At 41.8% G+C, this 16,326-nt stretch overlaps 1 protein-coding gene across 4 annotated transcripts in view; it reads left to right on the forward strand.

The window, feature by feature from the left end:
• Positions 1–1,714, forward strand: part of RAD18 (RAD18 E3 ubiquitin protein ligase) — a 111,702-nt gene extending 109,988 nt beyond the window's left edge. For all 4 annotated transcript variants that reach the window (XM_019985070.2, XM_019985071.2, XM_019985073.2 and 1 more), the window contains one exon: positions 852–1,714. In XM_019985070.2, the coding sequence (XP_019840629.2) occupies positions 852–954 (103 nt within the window). In that variant the 3' untranslated portion in view covers positions 955–1,714. The remainder of the gene's footprint in view (positions 1–851) is intronic.
• Positions 1,715–16,326: the final 14,612 nt, after the last annotated feature.

A 16,326-nucleotide genomic window follows, 5' to 3' on the forward strand; every position in this document is an offset into this window, starting at 1 on the left:
AAATAAACAATTGTGCTGTTTCCTGAGAATGGTTGTTATGTAGTGGTAGATAAGCAGAATAAATGGAACAAAAATAGTTCTATTTAGTTTTTTAATTGCCATGTAACAAATCACCCTGAAACTTAGAAGCTTAAACCACAGCCATTTTATTTGCTTCTTATTCTTCAGTCTGGGCTGGCCTCAGGCTGTGGGTGATCATTTATGTGGCACATAGCCCACTGATAGGGCAGATGGAGCCTATGTTCCGCTGAGATGTCTGGACTTCTCTGTCTTTCCATGTAGTCTGGGAGCCTGTTCTTCTCCATGTAGTTTGGTCTCTGCATATGCTCCAGAATCCAGAGAAAGTTTGCTTTCGTCTTCCTACGTACTTGAATGGCAGCCACCTCTTTCCCCCAGAGCTCTGCCCAAAGTGAGGGGATGCGCATGGCCCATCTCTGTTGGGAGGGGACTTGTTTTCTTAGTCCCCTTACAACCTCAGCTCTCTGATAGGATTGAGATAAGTTATGATTTTGTTAAGACCCTCTGGCTTCGTCTTGTTGCGATGGAAGCACTTTTTTTGCAGCTTTCTGCGTGTGAAGCAGAAGCAAAAAACTTCTGATTGAGGAGGAGATTCAGTTCTTAACTATCATTTAGGATCTGTGATCTTTGCTAAGTCACTGTTTTCTCAGTTGTAAAGTGGGAATAATAATGAAAGTAGTAGTAATTATCATAGTAGACTTGTCAGTGGAGTGGAAGGCTATTTGGAGGATTACATAAAAACACATGGGAAAGTACTTATAAACCAGAAACTGCTGTAGAATAATAATGATCATCATTTTCTAAGCTGGCATTTTCTTTTTTTTCATTTTCAGAAATGATTTTCAAGACAGAGAAATAAGTCCTGGACAGAATCGTCGCACAAGGTCAGCTGAAAGTGCTGAGCTGGAGCCAAGAAATAAGCGGAACAGAAATTAGTGTGGGTTTGCTGACTTTCCCAGTACAGTCATCAGAAGATGGTGTTCTGTTGCTATGTAGGTTTCATACTCATAAATTTCCCAGTGTACATTCTAAATGTTACATTTAACTGATTTTCAGTCTTTTTTGCCTTTCCAGGAAAAGGAAAAATTTTACACAGCATCCTCACTTAGTTACCTACTGCCCCTAAAACATCTCACTCTAAAAACACTGGCATCCACATATTCACCCGCTTTGCAGAAGACACAGGCTTGTTTGTTTTTGTTTCTAAGTTTCAGGATATAGTAATATTTAAGCCATTCTCCTGTCTCTTTCATGGAGAAGCCAAGTTCAGAAAAGGATCCTTCAATCCCTCTACCACAGGGACCAGTTGAGATGTCCAGAGCCACTGTGTTTCTGGAAAGGCAAGCAAGGTGTCCTAACTCACAAGGCCTGGAGGCCAGCACCCATGTCACAGCTGTTACAGGAGTGCTTGTTGCTCAAGTTTCATGTGGTCCTTAGTTAGACTCATCTCTCATACTTTACTGGAAGCAGGACATTGGTACTGTAACCTAAAGGCACAGAACAATAAAATACTGGGCATATTCTTCAGAAATAGCTTTTACAGATTATTTCTTGATTTTTTTTTTCACTTGAGTAAATCGAATCTTAACACTTTGAATTCCAGCTATGAAATGGAGAGAATGCAATAAATGGCTTTTGTAACTGAACAAACTCTATATCAATTTAAAATAAAGTCCTTGAAACAGTCTGCTGTGAATAGTTGAGTACAAGCTACATATTACTGGAAGGTGTTGATCCGAAATTGTTTCCTCTGTGCAAAATGTCCCACAGTTCCCAGTTACTTCCAGAATTCCTAATGCCTGTTTTGGCATTTCAGAGCCAGTCCCCTGTCATGGGTGCCAGGAGCTCTGGGGCTGTCTGTGTCCTGATGACAGCAGTGTCACTTCACCAGAGTCCAGGAAGACCCTGGTGTTGGTTCAGGGGTGGAGGACCTGCTCTGGGCCAAGTGCTCCATCATCTCAGGGCAGCCACCTCTGCTCCCACTGGGCTCCTAGAAGGAGGAGGTGGCCAGAACCTTGCTGTATAAAACAGCACCTAAAATTAGGAAGGACTACGGGGGAAAGTGCTCTCCCATCAGCTCCCAGATGGCCTGGTGTTGCACGATTTCTTCTCTGCTTACCCATGAAGCAGGGCTCTTGCCTGGAAAGGATTCCAGGCAGCCACGTGGGTAAGTGTGTCAGCCTGCTCCAACTTCAAGAAGTCAGAATGCCACAGCTTCTCTCGTATGCTACTCCACATCTCCTGCAGGTACCATGGGCTCTCCACTCTGCTGTCAGCATGTTGGGGGCAATACTCCATCCCCGCCTCTATCTCAGGTTGCTCCACCCCACCCTTTCCCAGGCAGCAACGGTCAGGCTGGCAGATGTGCTCCACCATATGTAATGGGGACCGGTGGCCTTCCCTGTAATCTTGGCTTGGCAGCCAGCACTACGTGCTGATGACTGGCTCATGGGGAAGGAGAGGCATGCGATTTCCTTGCCTGTCCTCGGAGAATCCTGCTTCATCACAGGACTGAAGTGGTTGGTTCCTGCCCTGTGAGTGTTTGCCAGCAAGTTACTCTGATGCACTGTGCTGAGGAGCATCTGAAGCTGCCGCCCACTTTCTTGAGGGCTCAGGTGGTGAGTTATTAACACCTAGGCTTCTGAGGCTTGTCATGGAGGGAAAAGGAGGGATGGGGAGGTTAAAAGCAGAGGAAACATCAACTGGTCTCATCCATGGCTTCTATGGTGATTCGTGGCTCAGGACCAGTTCCTGGGTATCCTGCCCCTTGGAGACCACAGTGACTTCATTTGCTTGTTTCTTTAACAACTTCATTGAGATATAGCTCACTTTACATACAATTCACCCATTTACAACTTCCAATTCAATGGCTTCTGGTATATTTTGAGTCCTGCAACCATTGCCGTAATTAATTTTAGAACATTTTTGTTGGTTTTAGTCCCTTACTCATTATCCCCAACTCTCTCATCCTTCCCATCCCTAGGCTGTATCTGCTTTTTCCCTGTACTTCCTTATTCTGTACATTTCAAATCAGTGGAATCATACACTATGTGGCTTCTTTCACTCAGCATAATTTAAGGTTCATCCACGTTGTAGCATGTATCATTCCTTCATATCTTTTAATTACTGAATAATATTTCATTGTATGGGATATACCATGTTTTGTGTATCATTCATCGGCTGATGGGTATCTGAGTTGTCTTGATTCATTCTGACTGTTGTGGATAATATGCTGTTTTGCCCATTTTAAAATTGGGTTTTTAGAAAATTATTGCATTGTGAGATAGTGTTTAAAATTTCAGTTTCTGTGCATTGATAGGTTAGAAAGATTAAATTGAGTTTTGCATATTAATCATGTATCCTACAACCTTGCTAAACTAACTTTGTAGAAGTTTGAAAACTTTTTGGTAGATTCCATAAGATTTTCTACATAGAGAATTATCTAAACATGTTATCATGTAAAGAGTTATATTTCTTACTTTCCAATCTGGATTCCTTTTATTGTGGATATAAATTTTTATCAGATACGTGCTTTGAATGAGGTTGGAATATTTGCTTCTATCCCTAGTTTGCTGAGAATTTTTAAAAAATCAGAAATGGTTATTGAATTTTGTCAGATGCTTTTTCCGTGTTTATTGAGATGATCATATAGTTTTTCTTTCTTTTGGTTATTAATATGAATTATACAGATTGATTATAAATGTTAAAACAGTAGCAGGAGAGACCCCACCTGGTTATCTTTTTATTTCTGTTGGATTTCATTTAGAATTTTTTGCATCTATGTTCAGAAGAATATTGGTCTGTAGTTTTCATTTCTTGTGATCTCTTTATCTGATTTTGGTATTAGGATAATGCTGGCCTCATAGAATGAGCTGGGAAGTATTTCTCCTCTTCAGTTTTCTGGAGAAGTTTGTGTAGAACTGGTATTATTTATTCCTTAAGTATTCAGTAGAATTCATCAGTGAAGCCATACTCATTTTCTTTGTGGATAGGTTTTTAACAATAAATTTCATTTCTTAACTAACAGATATAGAACTGTTATATATATTCAGGTTACCTGTTTCTTCTTAAGTAAACTATAGTAGTTTGTGTATTTTGAGGAATCTATCCATTTCATTTAAATTGACAGATTTACAACAAAAGTTGCTCATAATTTTCCTTTTTGTGTACAAGTTTTGTGAGAACCTCTCTCACTTTTCTCATTTCTGTTATTGGTAGCTGATGTTCTCTTTCTTTTTCCTCAACAGATGGTTTAGAAGTTTATTGTTTTCATTGGTCTTAGGGACCCACTCTTGGTTTTGTTGAATTTCTGTAATATTTTGCTCTTTTCTATTTGATTGATTGCCACTCTGATCTTTATTATTTCCTTTCTGCTGCCTACTTTGGATTTAATTTGTTTCATTTTGGTTTTTTGTAGTTTCTTAAGGCTTAGGTCATTGATTTGAGCCCTTCTTTTTTAAGATAGTCATTTAATGCTATAAAATTTCCCCTAAGTACTGCTTTAACAGCATTCCACAAATTTTTGTATGCTGTGTTTTAATTTTCATTCAGTTAAAAATATTTTCCAGTTTTCCTTTTGATTTCTTATGTGACACTGAGTTTTATATAACTGTGTTAGTTTCCAAATATTTGATAATTTTCCAGAGATTTTTTTTATTGATTTCTAATTTAATTCCATAACTTTTATGACTTGAACCCTTTTACATGTATTGAGACTTTTTTTTAATGCCCCCAAAATGGTCTGTTTTGGTAAATGTTCAGTGTGCATTTGAAAAGAATATATGCTCTGCTGCATCAGGTTGTTTGACAGTGTTACTCAAGGCTACTCTGTCCTTAACTAATTTTGTGTGCTTGTTCTATCAGTTTTTGAGAGAGTTACTGAAATTTTTGAATATAATTGTGGATTTGTCAGTTTCTCCTTATAGTTCTTCATTTTTGCTTCATGTATTTTGAAGCTTTGTTATTAGGAGCATAAACATTTAGGATTGTTATGTCCTCTTGATGAATCCATCACTTTTTTTTTCACAAAGTAGACCTTCTTTTTCTATATTAATATTCTTTGCTCTAAATCTACCTAGTTTGGCATTAGAATACTCCTTCCAGCTTGTTTTTGGCTAGTGCATTTTCCCATCTTTACTTTTTAAAATTATTATTTAATTTTCATTCTTTTAAATTGAAGTAAATTGATTTACAACATTAGTTTCAGGTATACAACATAGTGATTCAATATTTTTAAAATTATACTCCATTTAAAGTTATTATAAAATATTGGCTATATTCCCCATTCTATACAATATATCCTTGTAGCTTATTTATGTTGTACATAGTAGTTTGTACCTCTTAATCCCCTGACCTTATCTTGCCCCTCCTCTGTTCCATCTTCTTACTGGTAATCACTTGTTTATTCTATATATCTGTGAGTCAGTTTCTGCTTGTGCCTTTATATTTAAAGTATGTTTCTTATAGGCGGCATATATATAGTTGAGTCTTATTTTATTAGCCAGTCTGACAATCATATTTTCTCCCTTTTAACTGGTATATTTAGAACTTTTACATTTTATGTTGGTGTGTTTAAATCTATCATTGTGCTGTTTGTTTTCTATCTTGTCCCATCTTTTTTATTATTCCTTTTTTCTTCTTTATTCGAACTAATTATTTTTATTCCATTTTATTTATTTGATGATTTATTAACTATTGCTCCTTATTTTGTCATTTTAGTGGTTGAATTAGGATTTATGGTAATCATTTTTAAGTTATCACAATCTACTTTCAGATGTTACTGTACTACATCATGCATAATTCAAGAATCTTCTGGTGTTTCCATTTAGCCACCTCCCACATTTGTATTATTGCTTTTATACATTTTATTTTTATGTATGTTATAGACATCATCAGTTCAGTCCAGTCACTTAGTCGTGTCTGACTCTTTGCGACCCCATGAACTGCAGCACACCAGGCCTCCCTGTCCATCACCAGCTCCTGGAGTCCACCCAAACCCATGTCCATTGTGTCGGTGATGCCATCCAGCCATCTCATCCTCTGTCGTCCCCTTCTCCTCCTGCCCTCAATCTTTCCCAGCATCAGGGTCTTTTAAAATGAGTCAGCTCTCCGCATCAGGTGGCCAAGGTATTAGAGTTTCAGCTTCAACATCAGTCCCTCCAATGAACACCCAGGACTAATCTCCTTTAGGATGGACTGGTTGGATCTCTCAAGAGTCTTCTTCAACATCATAGTTCAAAAGCATCAATTCTTCTGCACTCAGCTTTCTTTATAGTCCAACTCTCACATCCATACATGACTACTGGAAAAACCGTAGCTTTGACTAGACGGACCTTTGTTGGCACAGTAACATCTCTGCTTTTTAATACGCTGTCTAGGTTGGTCATAACTTTCCTTCCAAGGATTAAGCGTCTTTTAATTTCATGGCTGCAATCACCATCCATGGTGATTTTGGAGCCCAGAAAAATAAAGTCTGACACTGTTTCCACTGTTTCCCCATCTATTTGCCATGAAGTGATCGGACCAGATGGCATGATCTTAGTTTTCTGAATGTTGAGCTTTAAGCCAACTTTTTCACTCTCCTCTTTCAACTTTCATCAAGAGGCTCTTTAGTTCTTCTTCACTTTCTGCCATAAGGGTGGTGTCATCTGCATATCTGAGGTTATTGATATTTCTGCCGGCAGTCTTGATTCCAGCTTGTGCTTCCTCCAGCCCAGCATTTTTCATGATGTACTCTGCATCTAAGTTAAATAAGCAGGGTGACAATATACAGCCTTGACGTACTCCTTTTACTATTTGGAACCAGTCTGTTGTTCCATGTCCAGTTCTAACTGTTGCTTCCTGATCTGCATACAGGTTTAAGAGGCAAGTCAAGTGGTCTGGTATTCCATCTCTTTCAGAATTTTCCACAGTTTATTGTGATCCACACAGTTAAAAGCTTTGGCATAAAGCAGAAATAGATGTTTTTCTGGAACTCTCTTGCTTTTTTGATGATCAGTGGGTGTTGGCAATTTGATCTCTGGTTCCTCTGCCTTTTCTAAAACCAGCTTGAACATCTGGAAGTTCACGGTTCACATATTGCTGAAGCCTGGCTTGGAGAATTTTGAGCATTACTTTACTAGCGTGTGAGATAAGTGCAATTGTGTGGTAGTTTGAGCATTCTTTGGCATTGCCTTTCTTTGGGATTGGAATGAAAACTGACCTTTTCCAGTCCTGTGGCCACTGCTGAGTTTTCCAAATTTGCTGGCATATTGAGTGCAGCACTTTCACAGCATCATCTTTCAGGATTTGAAACAGCTCAACTGGAATTCCATCACCTCCACTAGCTTTGTTCGTAGTGATGCTTCTTAAGGCCCACCTGACTTCACATTCCAGGATGTCCAGCTCTAGGTGAGTGTGAGTGATCACACCTTTGTGATTATCTGGGTCGTAAAGATCTTTTTTGTACAGTTCTTCTGTGTATTCTTGCCACTTCTTAATATCTTCTGCTTCTGTTAGGTCCATACCATTTCTGTCCTTTATTGAGCCCATCTTTGCATGAAATGTTGCCGTGGTATCTCTAATTTTCTTGAAGAGATCTCTAGTCTTTCCCATTCTGTTGTTTTTCTCTGTTTCTTTGCACTGATCGCTGAGGAAGGCTTTCTTATCTCTTCTTGCTATTTGGAACTCTGCATTCAGATGGGTGTATCTTTCCTTTTCTCCTTTGCTTTTCACTTCCCTTCTATATTGTTATTGTTGTTTAGACAGTAAATCATCTTTTGAAGCGGTTTATATAATAAGGGAAAAAAATCATGTTTACATAGTTAACCATTTTTTTGTGCTTATTGTATCCACGTTTCTATCTGGTATCATTTTCTTTCCACTTGAAGGCTTTTTTACATTTCTTCTGCTGGGGATGATTTTGTTCAGCTCTTGTATGTCTTCATTTAACCTTCAATTTTGAAAGAAATGTATTTAAATACAGAATTGATGTTTGACACTTTTTTTCCCCTTGTAATTTGCTTTGTTTCCTATGAGAAAGATTCTGTCACCCTTGTCTTTATTCTTCTATTGATAACATGTCTTTTTTCTCTGGCTGTTTTTATGATTTTATCTTTTTTATTAGAGTTGAACAGTTTAATAGTAATAATATTATTGGTGTCATTTTCTTCATGTTTCTTGTGCTTGAGGTTTCTTGAGCTCTTTGGATTTGTGGCTTTATCATTTTCATCAAATTTGGAAAATTTTGACCATTGTTTTCTTCTGTCCTCTCCTCTTAACTCCTCTCCTGTAAGGGTTTAATTTGTGTATATGTTAGGCCATTAAGTTATCACATGGTTCACTGATGCTCTTTTCATTTTTTAATAATTTTGTCATTCTGTTTCATTTTGTATAACTTCTATACCTCAAGTTATTTCATCTTTTTTCCTGAAATGTCTGCTCTGCATTTAATCACATCCACTGTGCTTTTCATATCAAAAATTGTAGTTTTCATCTCTCAAAGTTTGGTTTGGATATTTTATATCTTCAGTGTCTCTACTTAATTATCTGAACACATAGAATGCAGATAGAATAACTATTTTAATGTCCTTGTCTGCTAATTCTAGCATCTGTTTTAGATCTGGGTCAGTTTTAGTAGGTTAATTTACTCCCATATTGAGTTATGCTTTCTTGATTCTTTGCCTGCTTGGTAATTTTTTTATTGAATACCAAACGTGAATTTTTCCTTGTTGGGTTCTGTATGTTTCTCTTTTCTTATAAATAATATTGATCATTGTTCTGGGACACAGTTGAGTTATGTGGAAACAATTTGATTCTTTTGGCTCTTGCTTTTAAGACATCTCTGGTGAGCGCAGAACAAGGCTCAGTCTAGGGCTAATTTTTTCATACAATTGAGGCAAGACCTTCCTGACTATTCAACTGAATGCCTTGTGAAGTCTGAGTTTTCTAGTCTGTCTGGTGAGAATAGGCTGTGTCCAGCTGTGTGTGAATGTTGGGCACTGATATGGCACATCCTTCCAAATGGTTCTTTGCCAGCCTCTGGTGGTTTCCCCACAAGTGCTAATCAGTATTCTCCTGAAGACTCAAGACAGACCCTCTGTAGGGCTGCAGAGTTTGCTCTCTGCAGAAATCTCTCCACGTCTCTGTCTAGTCTCCCTGGACTTCCGGCTCCATCTTACTCAACTCAGGGAGCTCACTGAGCTCTGCTGGGGTCTCCCTTCCCTGCATGCCCTAGAAACCCTCCCAAGGCAATTATCTGGGGCAGCTAAAGGGCTCACTTACCTGGCGCTTTCCCATCTCTCAGGGATTACTGCCCTTCATTGCCCAGTGGCAGTTTTTGAAAATTGCTGTTTTACAAAACTTTTTTTTTTTTGCATGTACTGCATGATTTAAAAATGTTTTGCATATTTTTAAAACGTTTTTTTGTTCAGTTCAGTTCAGTCGCTCAGTCATGTCTGACTCTTTGTGACCCCATGAATTGCCTCACGCCAGGCCTCCCTGTCCATCACCAACTCCTGTCCATCTCAAACTCAAACTCGCGTCCATCAAGTCGGTGATGCCATCCAGCCATCTCATCCTCTGTCATCCCCTTCTCCTCCTGTCCCCAATCCCTCCCAGCATCAGAGTCTTTTCCAATGAGTCAACTCCTCACATGAGGTGGCCAAAGTACTGGAGTTTCAGCTTTAGCATCATTCCTTCCAGAGAACACCCAGGACTGATCTCCTTTAGAATGGATCTCCTTGCAGTCCAAGGGACTCTGAAGAGTCTTTTCCAACACCACAGTTCAAAAGCATCAATTCTTCGGCACTGAGCTTTCTTCACAGTCCAACTCTCACATCCATACATGACTACTGGAAAAACCATAGCCTTGACTAGATGGACCTTTGTTGGCAAATTAATATCTCTGCTTTTGAATATGCTATCTAGGTTGGTCATTACTTTCCTTCCAAGGAGTAAGCGTCTTTTAATTTCATGGCTGCAATCACCATCTGCAGTGATTTTGGAGCCCCAAAAAATAAAGTCTGACACTGTTTTTACTGTTTTCCCATCTATTTCCCATGAAGTGATGGGAGGGACCAGATGCCATGATCTTAGTTTTCTGAATGTTGAGCTTTAAGCCAACTTTTCCACTCTCCTCTTTCACTTTCATCAAGAGGCTTTTTAGTTCCTCTTCACTTTCTGCCATAAGGGTGGTGTCATCTGCATATCTGAGGTGATTGATATTTCTGCCGGCAATCTTGATTCCAGCTTGTGCTTCTTCCAGCCCAGCATTTGTCATGATGATGTACTCTGCATATAAGTTAAATAAGCAGGGTGACAATACACAGCCTTGATGTACTCCTTTTCCTATTTGGAACCAGTCTATTGTTCCATGTCCAGTTCTCACTGTTGCTTCCTGACCTGCATACAGACTTCTCAAGAGGCAGGTCAGGTGGTCTGGTATTCCCATCTCTTGAAGAATTTTCCACAGTTTATTGTGATCCACACAGTCAAAGGCTTTGGCATAGTCCTAGGGTAAGAGAATTCTCTGATTCCTATTACTCCACTTTGGCTGGAAGTGAAAATAGTCTAAATTGCCTTTTTATTTAAATTGTAAAGTAATTTTTAAAAAGTAATCTCAAGATCATCCATAGGGGAATAGTTAAATATATGTGGTACATGCATATAATGTCATATTTTAAAGCTATGAAATGTTTAGGAAGAGTGTTAGTAGGTATAACTTGATACTGTAGTGTGTAAATAAAAGAGATTACACATCCATACCTATAGTAAATTCCAATGCCTCAACATGTATATATATGTATTTTTCATGTATTATGTGTATGCACAGAGAAAATAAAATACCCCAGCGTAAAATTTCTCAATTTTGGATGAATTTTCATCTTTGAAAATTCATGGATGAATTTTCTTCTTTGGTTTCTTCATTTTCTAAATTGTCTCTAATGCATTCATTGAGAATCCTAACATGTATATATGTGTCTATATGTACATATATATGTGTGTAAGCGTACACACACACAGGCACACACATTGTGTGGGGGTGAGGGGGTTAAGGAGGAAATGCAGAGGCTTGATTACAGGAAGCAGAGGAGACTTTGGCCAGAAGCCAGGCTCTGCCACAGCTTGTGATTCAGGGCAAATCATTTTCCTTCACTGGACTCCCAGTCTTCTAAGTGGCAAAATGATCTTCAGACCCACCCCCTCCCCCACGAGAACATTCTAGCAGCCAGTGACTGATTGAAAAAGCGTGTGACCTTGCTAGTTCTGCCCTTTTCGTTTCTTCTCCCATGGCTTTCTGAAGAGCTAGGTAAGTGCTCTCTGTGAGTCCAGATGGGGGCACCATTCTCTCTGGTCTGTTTTTCTAGGCCAAAGACGCCTGGAGTAGGGAACTGCAAGGAATTTACACTTTCAGAGGAGCATCTCCCTTGGCTCCTTCCTGCTAGTCTGAAGTGAGCAGTGAGCCCTGGGTTGGTCAGGAGCCAAGGCATTACCCATGGTGGGAACTGGGGGGAAGTACGGATCCTGCCTGCCATGCCCACCCCCTACCCCGCACTGCCCCTCACCAGCTGGTGCCCTCTCCCTGCTCATTTCCAGAATAGCTGGTCTCAGCTTCCCTGGGGCATCTCCCTGTCCCTGCCAGATGTGAAAGCACAGCTTGCTCCTGCTGCACAGTTCTTCCATCTTCTGTCTCTAAGTAGTCGGTGTTAGTTAGCCCTGAGAAGTAAAGGATGACAGCGGAAAATGGAAAGGGATGCCCCATTAGAGAGGCAGTGGCCACCCCAGCATGTTCTACATCTGCAGTCCAGGAGAGTGAGGGGCCTGAGAACCATGGCATGAATCAGGGCTGTTTAACCTAGAAAAGAATGTCCTTCAAAACATTGGTATCTTTGAATAATAAAAGCTAGCATTTACTGAGTACTCTGTATATGCCAGGTACTGTGCTATATTACATTCTTTCTTTTAAAAAATCTCGCAGGTTCCATATACAGATGAGGAAACAAGCACAGGTAAACAGAGAATCAGCATTAGTGTACCACAGTATTAATTCCTACAGGCAAGATTCACCAATGGGTGATAAAATGGGAGGGTACAGAGCTAAGCCACAGAGCTAGGAGTGGCAGGGCTAAGATCTGAACCTGGGTCTAATTCCTGTAATATTTACCATATCTGGAGAATTAGATTTCCCCACCCCCCTGGGACCTAGAGGTAAAATTGAAAATTATAAGAACACAGGTTTCAACTCAATATAAATAATTTCTGTTTCCACTATTCAAAAATGGCAGCCTTGACAGGTAGTGAGTTCACCATCAGTGGTTGTAAACAAACCAAATATTTGGCAGGGACATTATAGAAGTGATCCACATATTGAGTATATAATGTGCAAGCTCAGGATCACAGAGTGACCTCTTTAAGGTCACTAAGAAAGTATGTGGATTTAAGTTGGAGGGATGAAAGTGTCAACCAAAAGAGAATGTCCAGGATTTGGGAGCAGAATGCCAGGAGACATTGGGACCAAAGTCAAGAATTCTTGGCGCGGCCAAAGATGGACAGCCTGTGAAGTGGCAGTAGGTGTAGAGCAGGCAGGTTTGGGACCAAGATCTGGAGGTGGGAAGTATTTGGGAATCCCTGACAAAAGGCCTGCCCAGAAACATCACATTTTATTTTATTTTGGTATTTTTTCTTGACCCTGCCACTGGCCTTGAGTTTAGGGCTCCGTGTGGCCCCCAGTGCTTCCACATGTGCTGCAACATCACTGAACTTATACCACAGTTGTTTGCTGAATGAACACCACGCCTGGTCCCACTGGTTCCATTTTTAGAAGTGTCCCCTGAATGCCTAAGTAGACCGTGAGCTTCTAGAGTTGGGGGTTGGGGTGTCCCCGTTTCAGAACCAGACTTAGCTGAGTAAAGACCCACAGGCTGACTTAGGCTGGGGAATAAAGTTGCCATACCCTAACATCAAGACAAGAATAAAAACATTGTAAATTAACTATACTTCAATTTTTTTAAAAAAGGGTTTAAGTAAAAACATAAAAACAAAAAAAAAGAACAAGACGTTTTTGGCCATTACTACTCGCAATACACTAGCCTCCTCCAGCACCAGCCAAACACCCAAGTCCATGCTGCCCAGCCAAAGTCAGCCAATCAGCAACGGCTTCAGTCCCGCGCCCACGCTGCTCACGCGAGGGTTCAGAATCCACAATGGCCGCGCCTGTGTAGCCGTCGTTTCCGCAGCTGAAGAGGAGCCTTTCCCTAAACAGGTGCATTTCTGAGAGGCTGCCCCTCTGATCTCTGGAGTCTTCTAGACTAGCTCTAGTTTATCCAGTGTGTGCCTCCCCGGTGGTTCTCCCCTGTTTAGCAGATAGTTGGGCCTCTGGTTGTCGGTGCTGAGGGGTGGCCTCTTCTGGGACAAGTTAGAGATGAGTCGTTTGCCCGCTGGCCCATGGGTGCTCAGCAAATAGCCCTTAAATTGTTTACTGTTTGGGGGAGGGGGGCCCTCTGACTTGTGCTAGGGCCCTGGTAGGGGGTAAGGCGCCAAAGTAGGAAACAGCCAGAGGGAAGAAGTACTTTCTTGCTGGGAGAGCAGCTTGCGCTGGACGTGAGGGAGCTGGGCTGGGACGCGAGGAGAAGGCTCTGAGCATTCCAGCAGCGGTTAAGTAGCCCTCTGTTATCCCTGGAATGTTGCCCGTTACCTTGCCCATCTCTGCCCGTCACACAAACCGTTCAAGACAAGACAAACCCTGTCTGCACAGAGGAGGGCTGGGTGAGAGTACGGAAGACAAGCTGTTCACACATGTTGGCTGGAAGTGATCTTGCCATCGGCTGATAGAATCAGTCCCTGAGATGTTCTGATATTTGAAACAGTGGGCAGATTCCGCAGTATCACCCTGGAAAAGATCCGTGGGAAAAATCACCTCACCTTTCTGCTGTCTTCCCCTGTAAAGTGAGGAGACTGGTCCAAGAAAACAGATGCCGGCACCCTGTCTGCCGATTTAATTGGTCTGCACTTGGGCCTGTGATGTGGTAGGTTTTGAAACCCTCCCAGGTTTCTTCCCAGTGGGGTTGAGAACCATGGAGCTAAGTTGGTATTTGAGAGCAGTTCCTGCTCTGACTTTCTTTGGTACGGGCTTGGTGTGGTTTGTACAGGCCAGATGCACAGTATGTGGAAAAACAACTTAGGGGGTAATATTTTTAGTGGTAATAGGAGTCGTGGCTCCCATTTATTGAGTTCCTGTTCTATGCTGGTTTCTTTGAATGCATTGTGTTTTAATTAAATCGTCCTAACAGTCCTTTGAGATCAGTATCATAATGGCCATTTTAGAGATGAAGGTACTGAAGCTCAGAGAAGTGATTTGACCTGCTCTACGTCACACAGCAGTCTGATCAGTGGCTGACCTGGGTTTTGAACATACCTCTGAACTGACTTCAAAGCTGGTGCTCTTTCCAAACTGGGAAGTTCAGCATACACGGTCATTTAAATAACTGCTTGGACAGTTAATGCAGTTGTGGGTTTCTTTAGTAGCTAACTGGGGAACTCGAAGTCCCGCTTTTTCTGCTTTGCCTACACACCATCCCTAGAATGTCAGGTTCTGCTCTGTTATTTTCAGATGACACTGATGAGCTAGAGTGCTTCAGGTGAGTGAAGCCAGCCAGGCAGCTGAGAGAATCCCCCTGTTACGTGGAGAACCATGCAGGAGTTCGGGCCTTAGTTTCAGAAGCAAGGACAGGAGATAGGAGCTCTGTCTTCAGTTGTATCACGGGCTGTTGTGTGCAAGAAGGGAGAAGAATTCTAAAGCAGAGAGTCTGGCAGTCCTGAACATTCGTAGAGCAACACTCACCAAATAGGAGTGATGAGTAACTAACTTAGTTTGAACTTAGTTTTTAAGATAAGGTCATTGCTAAAGAATTGGCCCATCTCCTGCATGCTCAGTGTGTTTCTGAGACACTTGCTGTGGGGGTGACCCTGGCCCTCTCAGGCTGGAGGCTGGGGGAGAAGCCTCAGGGGACACTCACTGTGACCCAGGTGCCCCATCTGCTGCTCTGTAACATCCTCAGGGATGCAGACTCTGTCCATATGCGATTGAAATCAGCAGGCAGGTTGGGGGGGGTTGCGCGGCGGGGCACAGCCTTCTGCCTTGCTTCACATTAGACAAATTAACTAGGAGCATAGGCATTGGCTTGATTAGCAACATGAATGTGCAAGGTGGATTCTTAGATCTCAGCTACTTGATGCAAAGCTCTGGTGGATTCAGGTGGCCAGGTGCAGAGCACGAGGAGGAGAGCTGGACCCTCTGGGGACTGAGGGTCACATGAGCCAGACACAGTGTCTGTCCCAGGAAGTTCGTGGTCTAGTTTGGGAAAGACAGAAGCCACTTGGCTGACTAGTACAGAAGGAGGACATTGGTGAGCATAAAGACAGTGATGTAGGCCCCAGGAGAGGAAGGAGTACTGATTGAAGCAGGATACCACCCAGCTCCACAGAAGCTGTGATGCTTTCCAGGTAAGACCTGTTGAGGAATAGAATTTCCAATGCCTGAATAGACTGGAAAACAGGCCTGTGAGACAGAAACAGTGGAAGAGGTCAGGGAGGTGTCTTTCTGATGTAGGGGAATGGGGCAGTGTCAAGAGCATGGGTACCTAGATGTAACTGTGCTGTGGTTCATACCCAGGGCATCGCTCTCCCCCTTTCTAATGGAATTGCGGCCACATCTGTATCAGCCTTTCCTGGGACCCCATGGTAGGCTCCCATCGCTGGCTGGTCATTGGTTTGGGTTCAAGCACTTGGTGCAGCTGTGGTCAAGGAGGTGTGAGAGGAGTGTGGCAGGGGCTTCTTGGAGAGGCTTCCTTACTGTCAGAAGGAAACAGACACAGAACAGAAGGTTGTCTTTTCTTCTGGATGTTACCGTGTCTGTGTGAGAAGCTTTGCTGGGGGTGCCATCTTGTTTTCCAAAAGGGTGTAAGTCTGAGACCAAAGCTTAGGCTAAAGGTAGTGGAAAGAAGGATGAAGAGAATCCTCATCCTTCAAGGTGTAGTTGAGCAGCTGCCTTTGCTCACTTGGCTCCAGATTCCTTATGTTAAATAATATATGTCTTCAGTGGTAACACTTTGAGATAGGGTTGTCTGTTACATGCAGCTGACAGCATCCTTCCTGAAACAAAGGAAAGAAGAGAGGACACTCTGAGGGGTGTCACACACCTAGAGCTTTCCTGAAGGTGGTTGTCCCTACTGGGAACAGATCGTTGTTGCCAGTGTGGATCAGCCATTTCCTGCTGTTCCAGCTTTTCCTGAGCCTGGGTCCACATGGGGACCGTTCATTGGGGACCCCTCC

The sequence above is a fragment of the Bos indicus genome, chromosome 22 (assembly GCF_029378745.1).
Source record: "Bos indicus isolate NIAB-ARS_2022 breed Sahiwal x Tharparkar chromosome 22, NIAB-ARS_B.indTharparkar_mat_pri_1.0, whole genome shotgun sequence".
NCBI lineage: Eukaryota > Metazoa > Chordata > Mammalia > Artiodactyla > Bovidae > Bos > Bos indicus.